The sequence below is a fragment of the Diceros bicornis genome, chromosome 14 (assembly GCF_020826845.1).
Source record: "Diceros bicornis minor isolate mBicDic1 chromosome 14, mDicBic1.mat.cur, whole genome shotgun sequence".
NCBI lineage: Eukaryota > Metazoa > Chordata > Mammalia > Perissodactyla > Rhinocerotidae > Diceros > Diceros bicornis.
The window spans coordinates 38,804,796-38,826,687 of record NC_080753.1 but is presented as its reverse complement, the minus strand read 5'-3'; the positions used below and the strand labels follow the sequence as shown (position 1 = coordinate 38,826,687).

Genomic DNA, 21,892 nt, shown 5'->3' with positions numbered 1-21,892 from the left:
TTAATAATGAAACAGAAAAAAGTCTTGAGAGTGAAAAAGTTTTTTAAAAACAGCAAAGACGACGGGCTTCCTGGACCCGCAGCCGAATTAGGTAAACACACGGGATCCGGGTCCTCCACCGACTACGACTGCTGAGGGAGCCCGGCCGCCGCCACCGAGGCGAGGCTTCCTAGAGTGGCCCGGAAGTGCCGGCTAACAGCAGCCGGGCGCCGATTGGTCGGTTTCAGTTCAGCCTTTGGGGCCGGCCGAAGGACACTAGCTTTCGCACCTGTTCTTTTCCGAGTGTGAGGTGAGTCTCTCCCCTATCCTGGGTGGAGAAGAGGAGGGGGCAGGACATAGTTGTGGTTTGCAGCACTCCCCTCTGCACACCTCCCCGTCGCGGGCTGTCCCCTCCCCCGCTCCTCCGACAGGAGAGGTCTTGGGCCGGCCTTCCGAGAGAGAACGGAGAGGGGAACATTCATTGTGAGTTGCTCTGCGGAGGCATCCTTCTAACCCCCTACCTGGGTTGGCGCACGTACCCCACAACCACCGAATCCTAGGGACCCGTGCATCTCACGTTGTGAAATGAAAGAGCCTTTTAACAAAGCCGTTAATACTTAACGTTTATATAGTCCATACTAGTGCTAGCTGCCAGGCCAGGGACTTTGCATACGTTCCCATTTAATCCACACATCAATCTTATGAGAAACATGATAATTTTACACATGAGGATCTGTAATTCTAGTCTAGATAAGTAACTTGCTCTAAATTATACGGTAGAGCCCGGATTCAAACCCATGCCTCTGCTTTAGTGTTATTTTTGACGGCCTCCTATGAGACTATTTTTTCTACTCAACGCTGGTTGCTTGCCTTCATTAGTGTTTATGTTCACAGCAGCTTTTGTCATTTCTCTATGGTAACAACTTTTTCTCTGAGACAAGATTCTAAGAGATTCTCCTGGAATCAACCGCAGACAGAGGATTAATCTGAAAAACTGCCCAGAATGGCCACAGCCCGGGAACCTGAGGAACAAAAAGGACTTCTAATGGTTAAGGCAGAAGACCATTACTGCGGCCAGGACTCCGTCTCACGAAAGTACAGTCCTCACAGAAGGGAACTCTTCAGGCAGCACTTCAGGAAGCTCTGCTATCAGGACGCACCTGGACCCCGTGAAGCTCTTACTCAGCTCAGGGAGCTTTGCCGCCAGTGGCTGAGGCCAGAATACCACACCAAGGAGCAGATTTTAGACCTGCTGGTGCTGGAACAGTTCCTGAGCATCCTTCCTAGGGAACTGCAAGCATGGGTGCAGGCGCACCATCCAGAGACCGGAGAGGAGGCGGTGACTGTGCTGGAGGATCTGGAGAGAGAGCTTGATGAACCTCCAAAGCAGGTGAGAAGGGGGCAGTCATTTGGTTGTGAGAGATGAGGGTATCTGGACCAGGCCAAAGCAAAAGACATATGAAAGAACACCTGAAGGTATTTAATATCTTACTCTGGAGAGGAACAAGGCTTAGGGAGGGACCTGACTGCCAGTGTCAAATAATTAAAGGGTGGCTGAGTAAAGAGAGGCACTGGACTGATTCTGTGTCAGTTTGGAAGGCTAGGATCACTGAGAAATTACAGGAAGGCAAATAGGTATCAGAGGAAAACAAAGAATTTTCTAACATTCATAGCTACCTATAAATGAAATGGGCTACTTTATAAAAAGAACTCCCTTTCCATAGGAGTATTCAAGTTGGGGTTCAAGTAAATGTCAAGGATATTACAGAACAGTGCTTTCCAATGGAAATATAATGTGAGTCATTTATATGTAATTAAAATTTTCTAGTAACCACATTTAAAAAATAAAAACAAGTGAAATTAAATATATTTTATTTAACCCAAAATATGTAATCAGTATAAAAAATGAGGTATTTTGTATTTTTTTGGAATTTGGTGTGTATTTTACACTTCATTTATCTCAGTTTGTACTAGTCATATTTCAAGTGCTCAATAACCACATTTTGCTAGTGGCTATCATATTGGACAACACAATTAGAGAAGAAATGCCCCCATTTAGAGGAAGTTGGCCTAGATGATTTTTAAGATACTTTTCAAGTCCCAAGACTATGACTGGACCTTTGCAGATCACTGTGAGAAGAGACACTGAATTTCACTCTCCAGTGTCCTGAACTGTACAGATTAGCCTCTTTCTCTTCTTTTTCAGTCATTATTGCCATTTGCAATTGAATGAGCTTTTGTCCCTTTTTCTGTGTCCTCAGTCTCTGGCAGATGCTTCTTTTGATCTTTTCTCTGAAGTTCTTGCACAAAATCTACCTTACAAACCCAATCATACTTCATTGTTCCCAGGACCCAGCCAATTCAGAAAGACAGATCATACTTTTGGACAAGTTGGCCCCCTTGGGAAGGCCACATGAGTCACTGACTGTCCAACTCCATCCCAAGAAGACCCAGCAGGAGCAAGAATCTGGGGAGCCCCAAAGGAATGGTAAGGAGCAAGAGTTTTGTATACATGAGGGAAGAGGTGGTTCCTTAGGTTAGAGAGAAGCTTTCTCACTTTTATCTTCTCCTTTTCAAATTTTCCTGCTTGTCCTCCACCTCACTGTAGAAGATCTTATTCTCCTTCCTACCCTTGGCCCATCATAGAAAGAATTATATTTTAGTTTTTCATTAGACTTAAAAGCTGCTATTTGGCCCAACAGCTGGGGGATGAGATTTAAATACTCATTCAAATTAATAATACCTTATACTTCTATCTGTTGTTATTTGGTGATGCTAGTTTCAAATTCCCTTAAATTTCCATTTTGAGCAGGAGAATTTGTATGTCACCCTGTATTAGTCTGTTAAGGATGCCAGAACAGAATACCACAAACTGGGTGGTTTAAACAACAGAAATTTATTTTCCCATGGTTCTAGAGGCTAGAAAGTCCAAGATCAGAGGTGCCAGTAGGGTTAGTTTCTAGTGAGGCCTCTCTCATTGGCTTGCAGACTCGCTGTGTCTTCAGCTGGCCTTTTTTCTGTGCATGCAAACTCCTGGTATCTCCACCTCTTCTTACGTGGACGCGAATCCTATTGGACTAGGGCCCCATGTTGATGACCTCATTTATCCTTAATTACCTATGTAAGGGCCGTTTTCCCAAATGTAGTTACGTATTGAGGGGTTAAAGCTACAACATAGGAATTTTGGGGGGCACAGTTCAGTCCATAATATCCCCCATGCTGAAAGAAGTATGGAAGAGAGAGCAAGAATCAGTCAGTATAGCAGGCATTTTTTTGTTTCTCTGCATGTCAGGTGGACTGGGTTTGGGTTTTGGTTTGCTCCCCCATCCCGTTAATCAGCTCTCTAGTTAAAAACCAAGGTGTCTACTGTATCCCCAGACTACACTAAAAAGTGGGCAAACTTTAAATCCCAGTTTACCCAAACTCTACTCTTTTCAGTGCTCCCTGTCCTTTCTCTAGAGGCTCTTATGTCCTTAATGCCTCCCCTGGGCAGTATTTTATACTCTGGCCTATTCTGGATTCCATTCTCACTACTTTAAATGTTATCAGTATGGTTCTCTCATTCTCTAAGATCCCTGCCAGGTGATTTTTCTAATATGAAAAATTATTTTAAGCTAAGATATTCCTAGCTGACATCTGGAGAGCCTAGCATTCAATTATGTATAATTTAAAGGAGTCTTTCAGTGCTTTTAAAGTGGAGTGTTGGTTACTGGTTGGCTTTAGAGGTGAGATTGAGACCCCCTATTCTGTTCATTCACTGCTCTTTCATTAAACATTTGTTGAGCAGCAGCTATATGCCAGGCACCATGCTAGAGGTAAGGAATACAAAGATAAGACACTTAAGTTCTTCTCTTCAAGAAGCAGAGAAGTGGGCAGTTACAATACACTGTGAGCCACAGGAAAAAAGATAGCTATCCCTGTGTCTGGCCCGCAAAGGTATCGCAGAGTAGGTTTGCTTGAGCAGAGATAATGAGATGGTTGGGAAGGGGGAACATTCCAGGCAGAGAAAACAGTGGAAAAAAAAAAAGCATGAGAGCATAACACATTCTAAGAACAGCAACTGCTCTGAGTTTGATTTTGACATGGAGAATTTTGTAGGAGGGAAAATCAAAGGCCAGTGGTGAAGATTCTTGAATACCAGAACTTCATGCTATCAGATGAAGCTGTGGGTTTTAAATAGAGGAGTGGGTGACACAGATTTGTAAAAATCACTGTCCATGATTCCATTTTGTTAAAAGAAAAAGATTGGAAGGATTATCTCCAAATGTAGAAAAGTTATTTCAAAATAATGAAATCACAGGTGACTTATTTTTTTCTTCTCTATTTTCCAAAGTCTATAAGTGAATGAGCACACAACTATAGGAGGGAGAAAAGATATAAACACAAGGGAGGTTGGGGGAGACCACTCTCAAATATAGAGGTTGGTGAACCAGAGTGGGAATAGGCTGGACAGAAAGGAAGGGGAAAATTCAAGAGATATTTAGTAAGTAGAATGCACAGATCTGATTGGATATTGGGGGGGGGATATATTAACACAATCCAAGTTTATGGCTTGGGCAACTTGGTAGATAATGGTGTCAGTAATTGAGAGGAATATGAGAAGGGGGACGTATCTGTGTGTAAGAAGAGTTAGAGTGAATTCAATTTTTATACATGTGAATTTGCAGTGCCTGTGAAACATCCAAGTAAATAAAATCCAGCAGGCAATGCAGTTTAAAATATGGTTCTAGATATAGGAGAAAGGTGTAGGAGGAGATAAGAGATTTGGGAGTCATCCCTGGGTAGATGGTAGAAGACATGGGTGTAGATGGGTTGACCAAGAAGAACGTATAAAGTAAAAAGAGAAGAGAGCCACATGCAAAATTTTGAGGCATGTCACCATTTGAAGTTTGGGTGGAGGAAGAGGATTCTCTAAGGAGACAGAGCAGGGACTATCAGAGAGGTAAGTGAGGCAAAAGACGGTGGTGTCACTGAAGACAAGGGAGGAGTCAGCTATAGCCAATGCTACTAATAGGACACAAGATAAAGACTGATAAGAGTCCACTGAATTTGGCATTTAGAAGTTAATGGTAGTCTTAGCAAGAATAGTTTGAGGCAGAAGCTAAAAGATGCAGACCGTTTTAATAAGCTTTAGTAAGCTTAACTATGTGTAGCCTTCACCTCTTTTCTGTGAGGAGGCATAAAATAAGAAATTTCCCTCCCCACTTTTGGGAGGAGACAGGACATAGACTCATAAAATAGGTCACAATAATTTAACATGTCAACGTACTAAATTAATTGTACCATGTAGAACACAGAGAATTATTGATTACGACTAATGGTTTGTCTGTGCAAAACTTTAAATTCTAGATGGTCTTTCCTTGTTTTTTAATAAATACTTCTGGACTACTTTCACTCTGTTTCCTGTTAGCATAAGTCCAGAAAAATGCACACTTCGTATACCTAAAATTGTACAGGCTTACACATGTGCTGCTACCAAAATAGCTTTTCAAGGGAATGGTATACAGTTAAAATATGAATTGTCTTTTCTTAATCTAATCTACTGAAAGATGCTTAATGAATCTAACTATCCTGTGAGCCCTGAGAATTCTTAGAGAAGTCCATTTTGTCTACATTGAACCATATAAATAGGACTTTTTTCTAAGGTACACCACCAGCAACCTTACATAATTTTTATCTGTGTCCCCACCACCACACTCCACACCAAAGAAATAGACAAGCAAAAAACAAACAAAACCCACCAAAACACTACCACCACCACCACCCCCCAAAAACCCTGCAGAAATCACAACACATACATTTCAAAAAGTGCCTCTCAACTTTATTAAAAGTGTGTAATATCTGGTCCAAATCCTCATTTTACAGTTGAAGAAATATACCCACAGTGGCTGTGACTTGTCCAAGTCTCCATAAGGAGTTAGAGGCAGAGCTGAGATTACAATCAGAACCTGGCACTCCCGCCTGCTATTCCAGAACAGTTTTTAAAAGCCATCATGATAATGTACCAATATCTTTTTAAAATAAGTTTATTGTTAAACAGAGAGTCTGTTTTTTATGCAGTATTTCTTGTTTAAAAAAATTCATTGTATCCGTACCAGCAAGATCATGCTAGTATTAGCTGTTGGCTAGGGTCATGGGACTCGTCTTTATAAATATAACTGGGAATTACAATAGTAGTCACTTAATACAGAATTATCTTTACATATGACAGAAGAACTTGGAGAGCTGAGTATCTTGCGATTGTTTGTAACATTTTGAAGTATTTCAAAGAGAACTTTTTGGATATGCTCTTAACCCACAACACTGACTCTCTCCATTAGCAATAAGTGATTGTCCCCCTAACTCTGTTCCAGTTTCACTTCATTCATCATTTAACCTTGTCCTTTCTCCCCTTAGACTGTCAAGCATGTCGTACACATGGTAATCAAACGGTCTTTGTGGACTTATCCTCATCTCAGTGACCAGCAGGGCTGGACTTATCTGGAATTGTAACTGATAAGGACCCTTGGTGTTACATGTGCCAAAATAACATTGGAAGAACAGCTCTGGCAGAAGATGCTAGAACCAAATATTCCTAATTTTGTCAGTTCTGAAACGAGGTCTCTTGGAATCCTATTAGCCTGGGACTAGCTGGCACTCGGAAGAAATACATAAACAAGGCCCTGAAACTCCAGTTGGCCAAGAAGTAGACTGCAGGCCCTGAGATGAGAAAAGGTCACATTTGACAGTTTCCATACAATACTCTTTACATTGTTCAATCGCAGATCTAAGGACGAAGGTTATAATTTGAACTGCTGACCAAGGAAAACCGACCCTATATTTTAAAAAAAAGTCTTTTGAAGTCCTGGTGAGAGATTTTTCTCCAGATTTCTCCTTAAGTTATGGGAGAGAGACTCATCTTGAGGACCATGAAGGCAGTGAAATGAGCATTGGTGCCAACTCTTTGTCTTCTTCTTTTTTTTATTTTTATTCATCATCATCAGTAAGCCACAGGAAAGCCAACCAGCAGTGACTCCAGTATGTAAAAAGAAGCTGTTGAGCCAATTATGTTGATCTTTGAGAACACTTCTTAATGGTATGGGGTGCTTCTGATTTCCATAGTTTGCTTGATGATTACTACCCTACTAACTTAGCAATACTCGGGTCACACATTGTGCTTTTACAAATGCTTTATCATACATTCCTTCATCACATCAAACAGAGGCAAGGAGGAGGGTACAGAGGTGATAAGGAAACCAAAATTGTTATCATCTGCCAAAATATAAAAATTATCAGCAGGCCCAGGACTGGAATCTGGATGTTCTGGCTCTAGTCCTTGTAATTTCTAGCCAGAGATAATGTGGCATTTAGGATTCCAAAACAATGTCATCTTAGAGCAAATAGCCAAACTTGGAGAAAGTCTGTTGCCTGATAAAAAAATGTTTGTAAGGAGGAAGGTAATTGAGGAAGATTTGGTAGGAAGGGGACATGGAGATGACAATGAAGAATGAAATCATGGCACTCAGCTAGGCCAGAGCCAGTGTTTTCCATACCTAGCCCAGGCAGTGAAATGTTCTGCTGCCTCTTGCTGCTTCTTCCGTCATGCCAAGTGAACCACTGAAAACTATCTGTAATTAAATGATTATTGCACAGTTGGGATTCCTAGGTCTGTTGAGATGGTGGTTTCAGCACGCCAATAGGTGACACCTTTTTACCCCCTCAAAATCACCAAAACAGCTCTTTTCTTATAGAATTCAACTCAACAAATATTTATTGAGGACTTGCTCTGTGCCAAGGTCTATGCTAAGCTTGGGGTTGAGGACCTGGGGATCCTCAAGAGGGATCTCAAGAGAGAGAGCACATCCAGTTTGGGAGACTAGGGATACTGGAGGAGACAGCGTTTGAGATGGATCTGGAGTAACAGCTAGGCCAGTGGTTCTCAGAGTGTGGTCCCTGGACCAGCTGTGTCTATCACACCAGGAAACTTGTTATAAATGCAAATTCTTAGGCTCTACTCCAGCCTTACCAAATCAGAAGCTCTGGGGATGGGGAGCCCAGCAATTTGTGTTTTAATAAGCCATTCAGGTGATTCTGATGCACAATAAAGTTTGAGAACCACCAAGCTAGGATTTAGACAGGAGGAGATGATAGCGACGACGTCAGTTTCGGAAAAAAGGATGCAACCCAGCACATACACCAGACCACTCACTGACACTTCCTGCTTAACTTCCTCCTTCTATTTACCCTGATCTGCATGCTCTCATTCTGCTTTTAGCTAATTATTCTTCTTCATACACACTTCCCTCCTTTGATGGTTCCTACTCATTACATTCCTCTCAGATTCCCTAATCCCGTTATCTTCTCCAGTTACTTTTACTCCCACTTACCACCTATGTTTCAGGCCCCTGCATGTTCCCTCCAAACTTTTACCTTCCTCCTCATCTCTATTCTCTAATCTCTCTGTTTATCCCTCTTAATTATCCTTGGCATATCTATAGTCCCCATTTACCATTTACCACTCTGCCTTTGCACAGGATTGCCAGGTAACCCCTGGATCCACATTTTTGCCTTTTCCTCTCTTCTTAATATATTCCCAAATAGTGTTGCTGCTATCTTCCTCACTGGCCTCTTCTTAATTTCTTCCCTATATTGTCAATATATATTTTGACATGATATATTTTTTGACATGTCAATATATATTTGACATGAAAATGACTTTTCATTTTTTTATAACACATTTATAACATTTACATGTTCTCTCTTCCATAGGCTTTTTGCTTCTCAAACCTAGAATAGGACCTGTTTGTGTACTGTTTGTTTGTTACAGGTGATAAAACCAGGACTAAGAATGAAGAGTTGTCTCAAAAGGAAGATATGCCCAAAGACATGGAATTCCTTGGGAAGATAAATGACAGACTCAACAAAGACATTTCTCAGTACCCTGAATCTGAAGATGCTACTGAAAGTGAAGGCAGATTAGAGTGGCAACAGAGGGAAAGAAGACGCTATAAATGTGATGACTGTGGGAAAAGTTTCAGTCATAGCTCAGACCTTAGTAAACACAGGAGAACTCACACTGGAGAGAAGCCTTATAAATGTGATGAATGTGGAAAAGCCTTCATTCAACGCTCACATCTCATTGGACATCATAGAGTACACACTGGAGTGAAACCCTATAAATGCAAAGAATGTGGGAAAGATTTTAGTGGGCGCACAGGTCTTATTCAGCATCAGAGAATCCACACAGGTGAAAAACCCTATGAATGTGATGAGTGTGGGAGGCCGTTCCGAGTAAGTTCAGCCCTAATTAGACATCAAAGAATTCATACAGCAAATAAGCTCTACTAATATGGTGGAAGTAAGTTCTTTAGACTCTCAGGCCTAATTAGTTATCAATTTACCTTAGAGACCTTATGAGTATCCTGAATGTAGGCAAAGCTTCAGTCATCATTAAAAATTTCTCTGGCACCAGAGAATCTACCTGAATAAAATTTCCTTTTATTTCTTTTTTTTTTTTTTTTAAAGATTTTATTTATTTATCCATCTTCCCCCCAAAGCCCCAGTAGACAGCTGTATGTCATAGCTGCACATCCCTCTAGTTGCTGTATGTGGGACGCGGCCTCAGCATGGCCGGAGAAGCGGTGCGTCTGTGCGCGCCCGGGATCCGAACCGGGGCCGCCAGCAGCGGAGTGCGCGCACTTAACCAAGCCACGGGGCCAGCCCTCCTTTTATTTCTAAATTAGTTCAGTTTCTTGGGAAGAATTAATAGTTATTTCAGAAAGCCTTGTCCATTGATAACACTGCTCACTTGCAGCCTAAGATAACCATGTGTCCTGGTTGAAAGACAATAAATTCTACCTCTCGGCTCTGGCTCCTTTTTACTTGACCATTCAGTGTGTGACTTTAGGCAAGATATTCAGATTTTTCTCTGCCTTCATTTTCCCCTTCTGTAAAGTGCAGATGATATAATAGAGGCTCACCAGGTGTGTTGTGTTAAGTTAAAATAGATGAAAATTAAGAGATAAAAGTATTTGTTTTCCATCATTACTGATAAAATGGCCTAAATATTTATCTGTGTTTTATCTTAAAGTAGGGGGTATATCATTTTGTCGAATTTTTTTGTTTGCCAATGATAAAAAAGAGGAAACCATCAGATAGCAGACTAAGGAAAACATTAAAGTGGAAAGGAAAGCAGTAAGTGATCAGTAGGAGCTGCTGGGAAGGGGGATAAAAGAGTGTGTTAGGGATTTGTAACTTTGGATAAATCACTTTTCTTCTGAGTCTCAGGTCATTGTAAACTGAGGGAGATGGGGAGTGGTTGGTCTAGAACTGCACTGTCATTCAGTTCCTTAATGACATTAGCCATGTTTCAGGTGCTCAGTAGCCACAGGTGGCTAGTAGCTACTGTATTGGACAGCACAGATATAGACCGTTTTTATCATTGCATTAAGTTCTAAAGGACATTGCTATCCAAATTGATCACTGATAAGGTACCTTCCAGCTTTGATACTGTGTGATTCTGAGTTCATGAAGATAACAAAAGAGACACCTGAGGAGGCTGCAATAGCAACAGGAGATAAAATACAAACACCCTAAAAGAAAACAATTTCTTAATAATAAATTTATGGCACTTTTTCAGCCTTAAAAAAAGTGTATTATAATTGGAGGAATATGATTATTAAGTAAACACAATAACCTAATAATCTAAATTGAAAGCTTAAATTACTACCTTATCTCTATAAAAAGAGTGTAATTACCTTTATAAGGTAGCATCCCCTGTCAGATACCCTATAGTAATGAGAAACTGGGACTCTCAGGGCACCAATACTTTAAGATAGTGAACAATCCAATTTTTTTCCTTTTTGGCTTAGGAATATACTAGCATTTCATAATTTGCAGCAGTTTTACATCCCATAGCATTTCATGTATTTGCAACAGTTTTACATCCCTAGTTTGAGAATTTTATAGCATGACAGGAATTGTGGCCAAAGGCCCAACACATTCAAATTTACACCACCATAAAATTGCCATGAACCACTGGTTCTAGGAACAGCCATCACCAAAATGATCAGGAAGTGATCTAATCTCTTATTGAAGAAATTAATTACACATCCTTACTTTTGCATTGTGTTTGAGAGTAGGAAAACCAGCAGAATCATTTTTGTATCTACTACTATTGGAAGATGAATCTTAAATCATTTCTCATAACACCATAAAGATAAACTGAACTTTGTCTTTTGAAAATAATGCTCTTTAAGAAAAAAGATGTGTTTACTTTGAATGTTTACATCAACTGATACAAGTTTTTAAAATAGCAAGTTTCACACTTGTTTTTGTGGTTTATAATTATCTGAACAATATTTCACAGCATTTGAGATAAAAGATGTTTTAATGGTCATGAAGAGAAAAGTAACGTATTAAATCTTCAGTATTAGAAACATCATTCTTTAAAAAATAAAGCAAGGTGCTTAGTGAATGATATCTTTTCGCCCTTTACCTTTAGTCTAGCTGAGAAACACCGTCCTACATAGAAGCTGTTCACAATCTTTAAAGGGGAAACTCATGTTTCTGATCTTGTCCTTCCTTGAATTTAGAGAGGCTTCTGCAATGGTAAGAAAGGTGATCTTGGCTACCACAAGATTAGGTTTCCTAAGATTGGTGAAGACATGACAGACTGGTTTTCTTCTATCATCCTCTGTACGACAACATTCTATTCAGATAGTAGTTCTGAATACCTGTTTTGTACAAAGAATTGTTCTAGTCTTAGAGTTAGCTGTACACCCTCAAAGCCTGAGTCAAGAGTAGTTTGGAGCACTGAGACCACGCTACCCTTTTTAGGTTTGGTGTTGATTCCAAATTGCCACCACAGTGTCTACCATCTGATGTTGACTAGGGGGGCAATGATAAAAGTCAGGGAGGTACAGAAAGATATGGGGCCAGAGACAGCCTGGAGTGGTGTAGACAGAAGAAAGTCCAGTGGGACCTGGGATAACTACAAGCATAAGGCAAAGGACGCATGAGATTAAAGAAGATCTAAGTACCTGCTAGTACTATGAAGAAGCAGGCAATGTACCAGTAAGTCTGTAGAAACCCACAGGAAAAACTGGTGAAGATGCATCCAGTTGAAAAGAAGAGCTCTGAGTTCAGTCACAGCCAGTTACTGGAAGCGAAGATGTAATATGTTAGATATTATCATCAGAACCACTGTGTTCTAGCAGAGAGACATCCTGGAATGACAGCACCTGCTCTAAAAGAACCCTGAACATGGAAGGCAGTGTCTCAAATAGTTGTGTCAGAAACATATGCATTGCTCCTCCCACCTTTTTGGAGGGATTTTTTTTTTTTTTTTGAGGAAGGCAAGAACTTGCAGTTTGTACTTTTCATGATCTAACGGGACAGAGTGATTGAAAGGGGCAGCTCTCAGACACAGATGGGGGATAATGGTGAACTGGTGATTCTGAATGAGGAGCCTACAGCTATGAAAGGAGGAAATGCATGAGTGTTGGGGAGGAAGGGACATAGGAGGTATGTGTGGGTATTGGTGAAGAGGGGGAAAACAAGATAGAAGAGAAATGGAAGGAAAAGAAATTAATAAAAAGGAACAAGGATATAGGGAAAGAAACAAAGATAAAATAAGAGATGGTGACAGGGAAAGAGGAGAGTGACCAGTAATTCTAATATATCACATCAATCATATTTGAGACAGTTGGGTCATATGATACAAGCCATACAAAGGTGAACAGATCAGCTCCTTATCCCAAGATACGTTGTACACAGCACATATTATTTTTGTTATCTTTATTGAATTGGTCTACATTCTCATCCTGTGCCTAAAATTATTTCTTTATTGTCTAATCAAAAAGTCCATCAACAGTGAAAACACAACTAGTGCTGCACTGTTTCAGAACAACTTGTCCTCCCCTTAGTCCTATCACAAGGGAGTTAAACTGAGGTTCTAAAAGAATAGCTATCTCAGTCTTTCTTACTCAAATCCCCCACAGCATGGTTTCTCAACCGTGGTTCTATTGACATTTTTGGCCAGACAGTTCCTTGTTGTGAGGAGCTGTCCTCTGCATTGTAGGATGTTTAGCAGTATCGCTGGCCTCTACCCACTAAATGCCACTACCACCCCCCACTTGTGACAAGCAAAAACTTCTTAAGCCTGACACACACACACACACATGTCCCCTGAGGGTAAAATCACTCCCAGTTGAGAACCACTGCTCTATAGGAAAATAATCTGATTTCCATGACTGTTCCACAATCTATACAATAAGATTCTACTTAGAAATGGCACATATGACCAGCACTGCTAGACCCTTTTCCTACCGCACAAAATGATTTCCAGATCGTGCAGCAATTACGCTAGAGAAGTAGTATACTTTAGGAAGCCAGACCTCACTTACTTTTGAGGATCAGAGGAATCTGTCCTCAAATGTGACTTGCATAAAGAGCTTACAGTGCATTTTTTTAGACCTTCCTCTTCCCTCCATGCCATACTTCTGGTGCTACCCTCTCCTTTTCCCCTAGACTCATCCGTGAATAGACACTATCCTTGATCTAAATCTGCACTGTCCAGTTCAGTAGCCACCAGGTACATGTGGCTATTGAGCACTTAAAAGGCGGCTATGCAATTGAGGAACTAAATTTTTAATTTTATTTAATTTTAATTTTAAAAACTGATAATCCAGTTATTGGAAAACCTTTAAGTATGTTTGGAGTAATTTGGACATGTAAATCTACTTTTTCCATTTTAAATTTTATGTAATCTCAATATAGTCAAGTATTTTCAATGAAAATTTAATATCTGAATTGAGACATGCAATAAGTATAAACACACCGGCTCTCAGACTTAGTATGAAAAAAGGAATGTAAAATATTTTATTAATAATTTTTATATTGATTAGATCTTAAAATAATATTTTAGATATGCTGGCTTAAACATATTAAAATTAATTTCATCTTTTTACTTTTTAATGTGGCTATTAGAAAACTTAGAATTACGTAAGTTGATCACATTATATTCCTATTTAATGAACAGCACTGATTGAGATCTTCTCACCCTCAGGGTAGGTCCCATTCTCTGTGTTCCAAACCACCTCAATTCTGTGAGGCTAAGTTCTATGATATCAATGACTTTTTACCTAATTCTTCCTATTCGTTCATTCAATAGGTATTTATTGAGTGCACGCTACATGTAAATCCCCTCTTCTAGATACTGGGAATATAGCAGGGAACAAGATAAGATCTCTGCCCTTATAAGCCTACATTATAAAGGGAGACAAACAAGACAAATATCAAATAGGAGTAAGTGGTATGTAGAATATAAACAATGAAGTGAAATGAAACAGTAACTGAAAGACTAAGTAGTCAGAAAAGGCTTTTCTGGGGAGCTGATGCTCTAACTGAAATATAAATGTCCAGCTTTGGGAAGTTCTGCAGAGACCATGCAAAGGGAACAACTAATGCAGTGTTTACAATAGGAATGAATCTGATGTGTTACAGGAACTGAAAGAAGGTCATTGTGTCTCAAGCACTGGGTTAAGGGGAACATGGTATAAGGTTAGGTCCGAGAGGTGCTTGGCAAACAGTATTAGCCGCTACCATTAGCGCTGTTAGGTCTTTTCCTTAGCATCGTGTTCAGCATTTTCTTTCCCTAGCATCGTGTTCAGCATTTTCTTTCCCTCAAAGCTGTTTAAGTCATTTAACTGATATTTGATCTTCATGAATTCACTGTGTTGTTGCTGTTGTATGTTTTAAAATAATACCCGTAATGTTAACAATTATTATAATTCTAAACTGCTCCCTAAATACCGAACCCCAGTGCAACCCGGAGGTCTCGCCTCTCCACCACTCTGTCGCCCTCTCTCCGACACTCACCCGCCAGCCCTTCTCCCGACCGTGCCCAGCGCCTGGCTCCGGGCCCAGCTCCCCACGCCGTTACAGCCTCGGGCCGCATCCCCCTCCCCAGCCCGCGGCGCTCTGAAACCGTTAGCGGCCGGAAGTGGCTGGGAGTGGCGAGAGCTCTGGAAAAGGGTGCTGGTCTTTCCCTGGTCCAGAAACACTGGGGTTCCCGCCCGGAAAGAGGCCCCGCGCCCCCATGCGGAGAAAGAGGAGACCTGTTTGGGGGGATCCGGGAGCGCATTGCCCGGCAGCCGTTTGGACGTGGTTGCCAGCGACAAGGGCATTCCCGCAAAGTCGACCAACCGTGGAGCTGTGGAAACCTCCAGGATTCCACCAGAGGCCGAAAGTGACTTGGGGACAGGGGTCTGCCGCGGCCCGCAGCTTCCCATCCGGGCCCTCCCCACAGCTGTCAACTCCAGTCTGCGGTTCCTAGAACGCGGGTCCAGCGGGCCCAGGCCAGAAGTGGGCCGGAGCCTCAGGGGCCTCCGGGTGGAGGCGCGGTCGCACCGAGCTGCCGCCTTAGAAGTGACCCCAAGCGACCGCAGCCGGGGAAAGGAGGGTTTCGCAGACTATGCCTGCCGGTGCCCTGCTCACTGTGATCTGGCAGAACTTTGTGGACGAAGGGAGACGAAAATTGGCCTCTGCTGCAACTTCTCTGATCCTTAGGGAAAATGTGGGCCCACAGTGAAATGGGCGAAGAGTACCGGCGCTGGAATCCTTTAAACGTGGGTTCAAATTCTGGCTCGCCCACTCTCCAATTAAGGCCGAGGGCAATTTTTTCTAACCTCTATAAACCTCGGTTCCCTCGTTTGTGTAAATCAGGATAATAATATAGTGCCTGTTTCTTGGGTTGTGATGATTAAATGTGAGTGCATGTAGAAAACTTAGCCTTTAGACGTTTCCCTCCCCTCCTCCGTATCTCTCTCTCTCATTCATGTCAGACAAATGGGACTAATTTACCAACTGTCGCTTTTCTGGAGCTCCTGTGAAGACAAGTAAAGTGTAGGACTTGAGTAAGGGAGAAACCACGAAGTATGCAAAAGATTGACGATCAGTGTGAACTCCGTATAGGTGCTCATCCCAGCACTTTCCCTTCACTTGGCACCTAAAAGGGGTAGGCTCTTGATAAATACTTACTTGGATGAATGAGGACAGATCTAGGGGGAAGGAATTAAAGAACAGCAGTGGGAATGTGAACCAAATTGACTAAATTTAGCTAGTTGACAAAACAAGTCAAACCACTTTTGCTGTCAGAAATGTATGGCACATTGCATATTTCAAGGGCCACCAAGTACTGGAAGTGGGAGGGAGATCTCAGAATAAATACTAGACACCAAACCTAAGGAAGCTTATAGTCTATTTGAAGAGCAAATGTAACAATAGCAAGTAATGTAACACAGAATGTGATGAGTGCTAAATAGAATGATAAAATCCTGAGAAGAGAGAGACGCCTGTTATTAGAATAAGAGACCAGTGTTTATATTAAGTAGGGAGCAATGAGACAAGTCTTTTGACTTGAGAGTACTGGGGAAATGTGACAGTGATTATGGGAAAGGGAGAGGGTCATTCTAGAGGGCAGTAAAAGGCAGACAAGATTGCTAATGGTAGAAGGAAAGAAAAAAATCTAAGTGTCTATCAATAGGGGAATAATTAATTACATATACCATATCCTATTATGGAATACTATTCAGCCATTAAAGTGATAAATTTTCATTGAAAAAAGCAGTGTCAGGACAATATATATTCCATTTTTCTTAGAAGAAAACTATGTTTGTATATAAAGATGTGAGTAATTATGTGTGGTGCTTGTGCATGTAAGGGAAAAGGATGCACTCCAAACTTAACAGTGATTACCCCATATTAAGAATGTGGAGGCCGGCCCCATGGCATAGTAGTTAAGTTCCACATGCTCCACTTCAGTGGCCCAGGTTTGCACATTCAGATCCCAGACGTGGACCTACACCACTCATCAGCCATGCTGTGGTGGCGACCCACGTACAAGTGGTATAGATGTTAGCTCAGGGCTAATCTTCCTGAAGCAAAAAAAAAATAAAAAGAGGAAGACTGGCAACAGATGTTAACTCAGGGCAAATCTTACTCAGCAAAAAGAAAAAAAGAATTGTGAAGACTTTATCGTATTTACAAGCTAACAATTTAACTTGCCACAGTTTCACGGATACTGGCAAAAGTCACTAGACTCCTGTGTTAGAGACAAAGGACTTTATTTAATGACACAAGCATCATGAGCTTCATGTTCCCCTTGTCCTCAAAGCCTACAAGGGTGATATAGAGGGGCCCAGGTGAATGCTGCTCACACAATGGGTTTGCATCCTAGCAGAGGAACCCCAAGTTTAGGAAAACCCAATCTTTGCCCAACCTTTTTCCAGAGTGAGACATTATCTTTATTATCCTGGTAGGGAAACAAATCTCCAAAAAGAGATACAAACATCTTTGAAAAGATAATCTGAAAGAAAATCTGACAGAAGACTTGGAGAAATGTGAGAGATCCTTGGGGAATTGTTTCTCAACACTCTTAAGTAATAACATTTGGGGGTAAAGAAGATGTCAGGGTTTTTTTACTTTATATACATCTAGATTCTAATGTTTATCATGTTTTATTCTAATTTTTAAAAATATAATAAAAAATACAAGTCATACAGAGAAGTTTACATTTGTTTTAATAAAAGATAATGAGCCACTTAGAGTCAGTGATGGGGGAAAAGGTAATGATATTTAAAGAACATGAATCGAGTAACCATATCTGGGAAGGACTAGAGTTAGGAAGATTATCTCAAGGCTGCAGTCATGTAGGTATGAGGTAATTAAAACCGAGTATGCTGGTTATATTAATGGAAAAGAGCAACATTTCAAAGGAGAAATCTGCTGGCTCTGATGACTTCTCCTTTATCTCCATATTTCATCAACGTAAATCAAGGAAGCCTCTCAAGACTGCACAACTTGGAAACTGGTGATACTGTTAATAACATCCAATGGTGTTTGCATGGAGAGTTGAATTTAATAAGGAGAAGGAAAATTCCAGGTCCAGATGGTTTCACTGGACAGTTCTACTAAACATTCAAGGAATAAATAATACCTATCTTATATAATCCTTTCCAGACAACAAAGATAAGGTTGCACTCCACTCATTTTATGAGGCTAGCATATCTTTGATTCCAAACCTGACTCTGACAGTCTCATTCATGAACATAGTTACAAAAGTCCTATACCAAATATTGAACTGAATCCCATATATTGGAAGGATGACATACATCATAACCAAGTTGGAATGCAAGGTTGACTTAACATTAGACAATCAGTGTAATTCACACTAACATGTTAAAGGAGAAAAATAATACGAACGTTCAATACCTTTAGAAAAAGTGTTTGATAAAATTTAACATCCATTCATAATTTTAAAAGTTAGCAAATTAGGTAATTGAAGGAGAATTCTTAGTCTGATAAGGGGTATCTACAAAACCTACAGCAGAAATAATGATGTTACTTAACTGTACCTCCCCATCTCCTTTTATGTTTGTCAATTATAATTAATCTATTTGATCATTGTATTCCTTCTCATTTTAGAGCTCTTCTCAGAACCATCCTATCCAAAAAAGCCCAACTGAAAGTGGTTCAAAGAGAAATCCTCTCATTTTTCCTGCTAACATAGGCCCTCTTCTTATAGTCCTTGAATTGGTGTATATTTTTCATGCTGAAATCAAACAGAATATGCTTGTTATATCCACTTGGACCAAATGGCATGGGATTACACAGCTCACATCAGAATCCCAGTTCCCCTGAGTCAGCCAAGGTGCCATTGCCATGTTTGGGAAGCGTCATCCTCAGAGTATCTGCTTCTTGTTGTATAGTTTAGTTGGGCTTATAGAATCTTCGCATTTCCTCTCACCCATTCCTGGCCTTTAACCACTCCCTACTCACTCCACAATTAATCCCAATAGGTGCCCCCCCGCCATCCCACCTGCTGTCACCCTACCTGTATTCTGTCTATTCTTTTGGTTCTTTGCTTTACTTTCCTGAGATTCTTTCCCTTGCCCTTTGTCACTCATGTTTGCCTAACTCTCTGGCTCATCAACCCTATATAGTACTTCCCAAACAACCTCCATGGACCCAGTCTTCCCCCTACCTTCCATTTGAAGCTATTATCAATGGAATAGGCTCTTCCTTGTTTCTAGCTTCTTTCCCCTCTTGTCAATCCCTATCTTAAACTTTTATCAGACTTTGCATCAAGATATACACCTATGCACCTTCCCTTCCTCTCTCTACCCACGACCACCTCCCATCCTGGATTTGATTTAAAGCTGCTTCCATCTGGCCCACTGGGCCCCCCAGATCAAAGCCACGTCTCATAATAACAGTTTAGAGTCGCCACTCTGCAGTAATATCGGGGATATGGCAACACCAGTCTCAAATCAAGTAGATGACTTGACTCACCTCCTAGCTACAAAGCTGGGCCTGTGCCCTGTGGCCTCCCTAGCCCAGCAGGCCTATCTCTCAAGCTTGGAACATTGGCCCTGCTCACTGTTTTGCATTTTTATTCTGTTTCTGAATGATAGAGATCTATAGAGTATTTCAACCTGTGTGTGTCTTTTTTTTCCTTGTATGTATTAATCCATCATTTCTATGTTTAGAGCAGCATGAAGATTAAATACTTACATACTCATTTACCTAGAAGCAATCTGCCAAGCAGGTCTTCAGCATTCATTCCCCAACTCGTCTATTTAAAGTTTTTTCCTGTTCCCTGAATTGTCTCTATTTCTTCTGCAGGTCAGATCTCTTTGTTACTCTTATCATTTCTCTTTCATGCTCTGCTCGTGATTTTCATTAAATGTTTTCTGATGCTTTGCGCCTGTTCATATTTAGAAATGGAGTCCTGTGCTGGTTAATTTAGGTAGTGTGAATTTCCACTGTAGTTGTAGGAGGCTGCTTCCGGAGCTGGAAGGCTACAGGCAGGCCTTCCTTTAGAGTGAGTGAACAGGGAGCAAGCAGATAGGCTTGGGGATCTACACAATTACCAAAAATGAGAACGACCTTCTCTGGGGTGGAGAGCTTCAATGTACTTCACTCCTAGGCAGTGCTGTCTTTATTTTTCCTCCTCTTTGTTCCATTGCAGAGGAATCTCAAATTTTGCTATGCTTCTTTGTTACACCTCAGTTTCCTTAGTAAGAGCCCTCCCACTTGTTTTAGAAAGGCCAAACAGGGCCAAAGTTGCAAGCTATAGCTAGAGGACAGAAGCCCCAGAGATACCAGTGGGAAAGGGGAGATATCCAACTGTCCCAAATGCAGTTCTTAAATGAATGACCCACTTTTGCCCTTTGCAACTACTGATCCTGAGGTGAGAACTTCTCCAGGGTTCCTGTGATGAAGTACACCTGGCCCTGCTGTCTTGCAGGGCAATTACCTCTGCTTCTCCAACAATCCAATCCCAATTACTTATTCTTTTCCAGAAAGTCCTCGAAATTTCTGGACCACTCTTTGTTTTCTAGCACTTTTATTTATGTATTTATCTATTTTTTAGTTTTTCAATCATTTAAGTAGGTTCTTGGGAGGGAGAGGAAGTAGATATATATGTTACTCTTCCAACTTGAACTTAAAACAAGCCATGTTCGTTCCTTTCTACCACCCTCTCTCCTATTTTCTCATTTTTACACACCCCACTTTTAGATTCTTAGAGAAGGCTTTCTGATTAAAGTGAAATTTCAGCAAGACCTTGAAGGATGGGCAGGGTTTAGGTAAGTGGAAAGTAGGTGATGGTACACTTCTAGAAGTGGGGAAAGTGTGAGCAAAAGTGTGATACTGAATGAAGAAGCAGATATGAGAATCCAGCCACCTTCTATTGAGACAGACATTAAAGATTTGCAAAAATGTAAAATAATTCCACTCCTTTCACTAACTTTGTTTTGGAAAATATAGTTAAATTTCTTAAAATATGTTACTTAACATGTAATGGGTTTGTTATTGTTATTTTAAAGAATAAATATTTTTTAATTCCTCAGTTTTAATTTCCCGAACACAGCAAATCTCAATAGATATGACCCACATAAACATAAGCTCTCTGGGGTCCGTACTAGTTTTTAAGAGTATAAAAGGAGTCATGACCAAAATATTTGAGAATTACTGTGCTAGTCCATATACTATATATGAAGCAGTCCTTCTGAAGCTAAAATGCAGAGCAACTGAGGAGAATCTGGGAACACCTTTGAGGCCCTAGGTGTGGAAAATATTTGGAGTCTTATTAGAAGCATGTCCCCTGCTTAAACAAACAGAGAAGGTACCAGTAACCAGAGTATAACTTTTTTGTGTGCTTTGGTGGAGCTGCTATTGTTGTTGGACCTAGCAACTTGAGGAAGTTTAAAATGTGTCCTCTAATTCCTGGTGTGGCTAATCCTAGTAGTGGTTTAAAAGGGTTAAATGTTTATTTTCTGTAGTAAGAAGTCAATAGATTATATATCTATACATGAAAAATCAAGAAATAGCAGTGTTAGCATGCTATTTATAAACACAGAGGTTAATAACAAAAAAGGAAAGAGTTAATGTGGTTGTCCCTGGGGAACAGATATTGGTAGGGACGGGAGGAATGAGGTCTGGTGTTTTTCACACCATAAACTTGAGAGTACTATTTAATTTTAATTACTTTTTTAAAATTTATTTTTATTAGTAAAATGCATAAATCAGGTGTGCAGCTCAATGAATTTTTACATATGTATGCAACCATGTAACCACAACCACAATCAAGCATAAACACTTTTTTGTCTTTTGTCACCAGATTAATTTTACTTCTTTTTTGTTAATAATTTTATTTATTTATTTTTACCCCAAAGCCCCAGTAGATAGTTGTATGTCATAGCTGCACACCCTTCTAGTTGCTGTATGTGGGATGCGGCCTCAGCATGGCCGGACAAGTGGTGCGTCGGTGCACGCCCGGGATCCGAACCCGGGCCGCCAGTAGCGGAGCATGCGCACTTAACCGCTAAGCCAGGGGGCTGGCCCATAATTTTACTTGTTCTTGAACATA

The 21,892-nt window shown here is 40.7% G+C and overlaps 1 protein-coding gene across 4 annotated transcripts; it reads left to right on the top strand.

The window, feature by feature from the left end:
• Positions 1-229: 229 nt before the first annotated feature.
• On the top strand, positions 230-11,437 carry ZSCAN16 (zinc finger and SCAN domain containing 16). 4 transcript variants are annotated; one of them, XM_058554997.1, is made up of 4 exons: positions 230-289; positions 921-1,369; positions 2,329-2,467; positions 8,786-11,437. In XM_058554997.1, exons 2-4 carry the CDS (start codon positions 983-985, stop codon positions 9,304-9,306), a joined length of 1,047 nt encoding a protein of 348 aa, XP_058410980.1. In that variant the 5' UTR covers positions 230-289; positions 921-982; the 3' UTR covers positions 9,307-11,437. The 4 variants fall into 4 exon arrangements, 3 of the variants coding, with proteins under 3 accessions (XP_058410980.1, XP_058410981.1, XP_058410978.1); XR_009222081.1 differs by lacking the exon at positions 230-289 and adding an exon at positions 6,967-7,054 and having other exon boundaries at positions 296-1,369; positions 8,786-8,873; XM_058554998.1 differs by lacking the exons at positions 230-289; positions 8,786-11,437 and adding an exon at positions 6,376-7,036 and having other exon boundaries at positions 296-1,369.
• Positions 11,438-21,892: the final 10,455 nt, after the last annotated feature.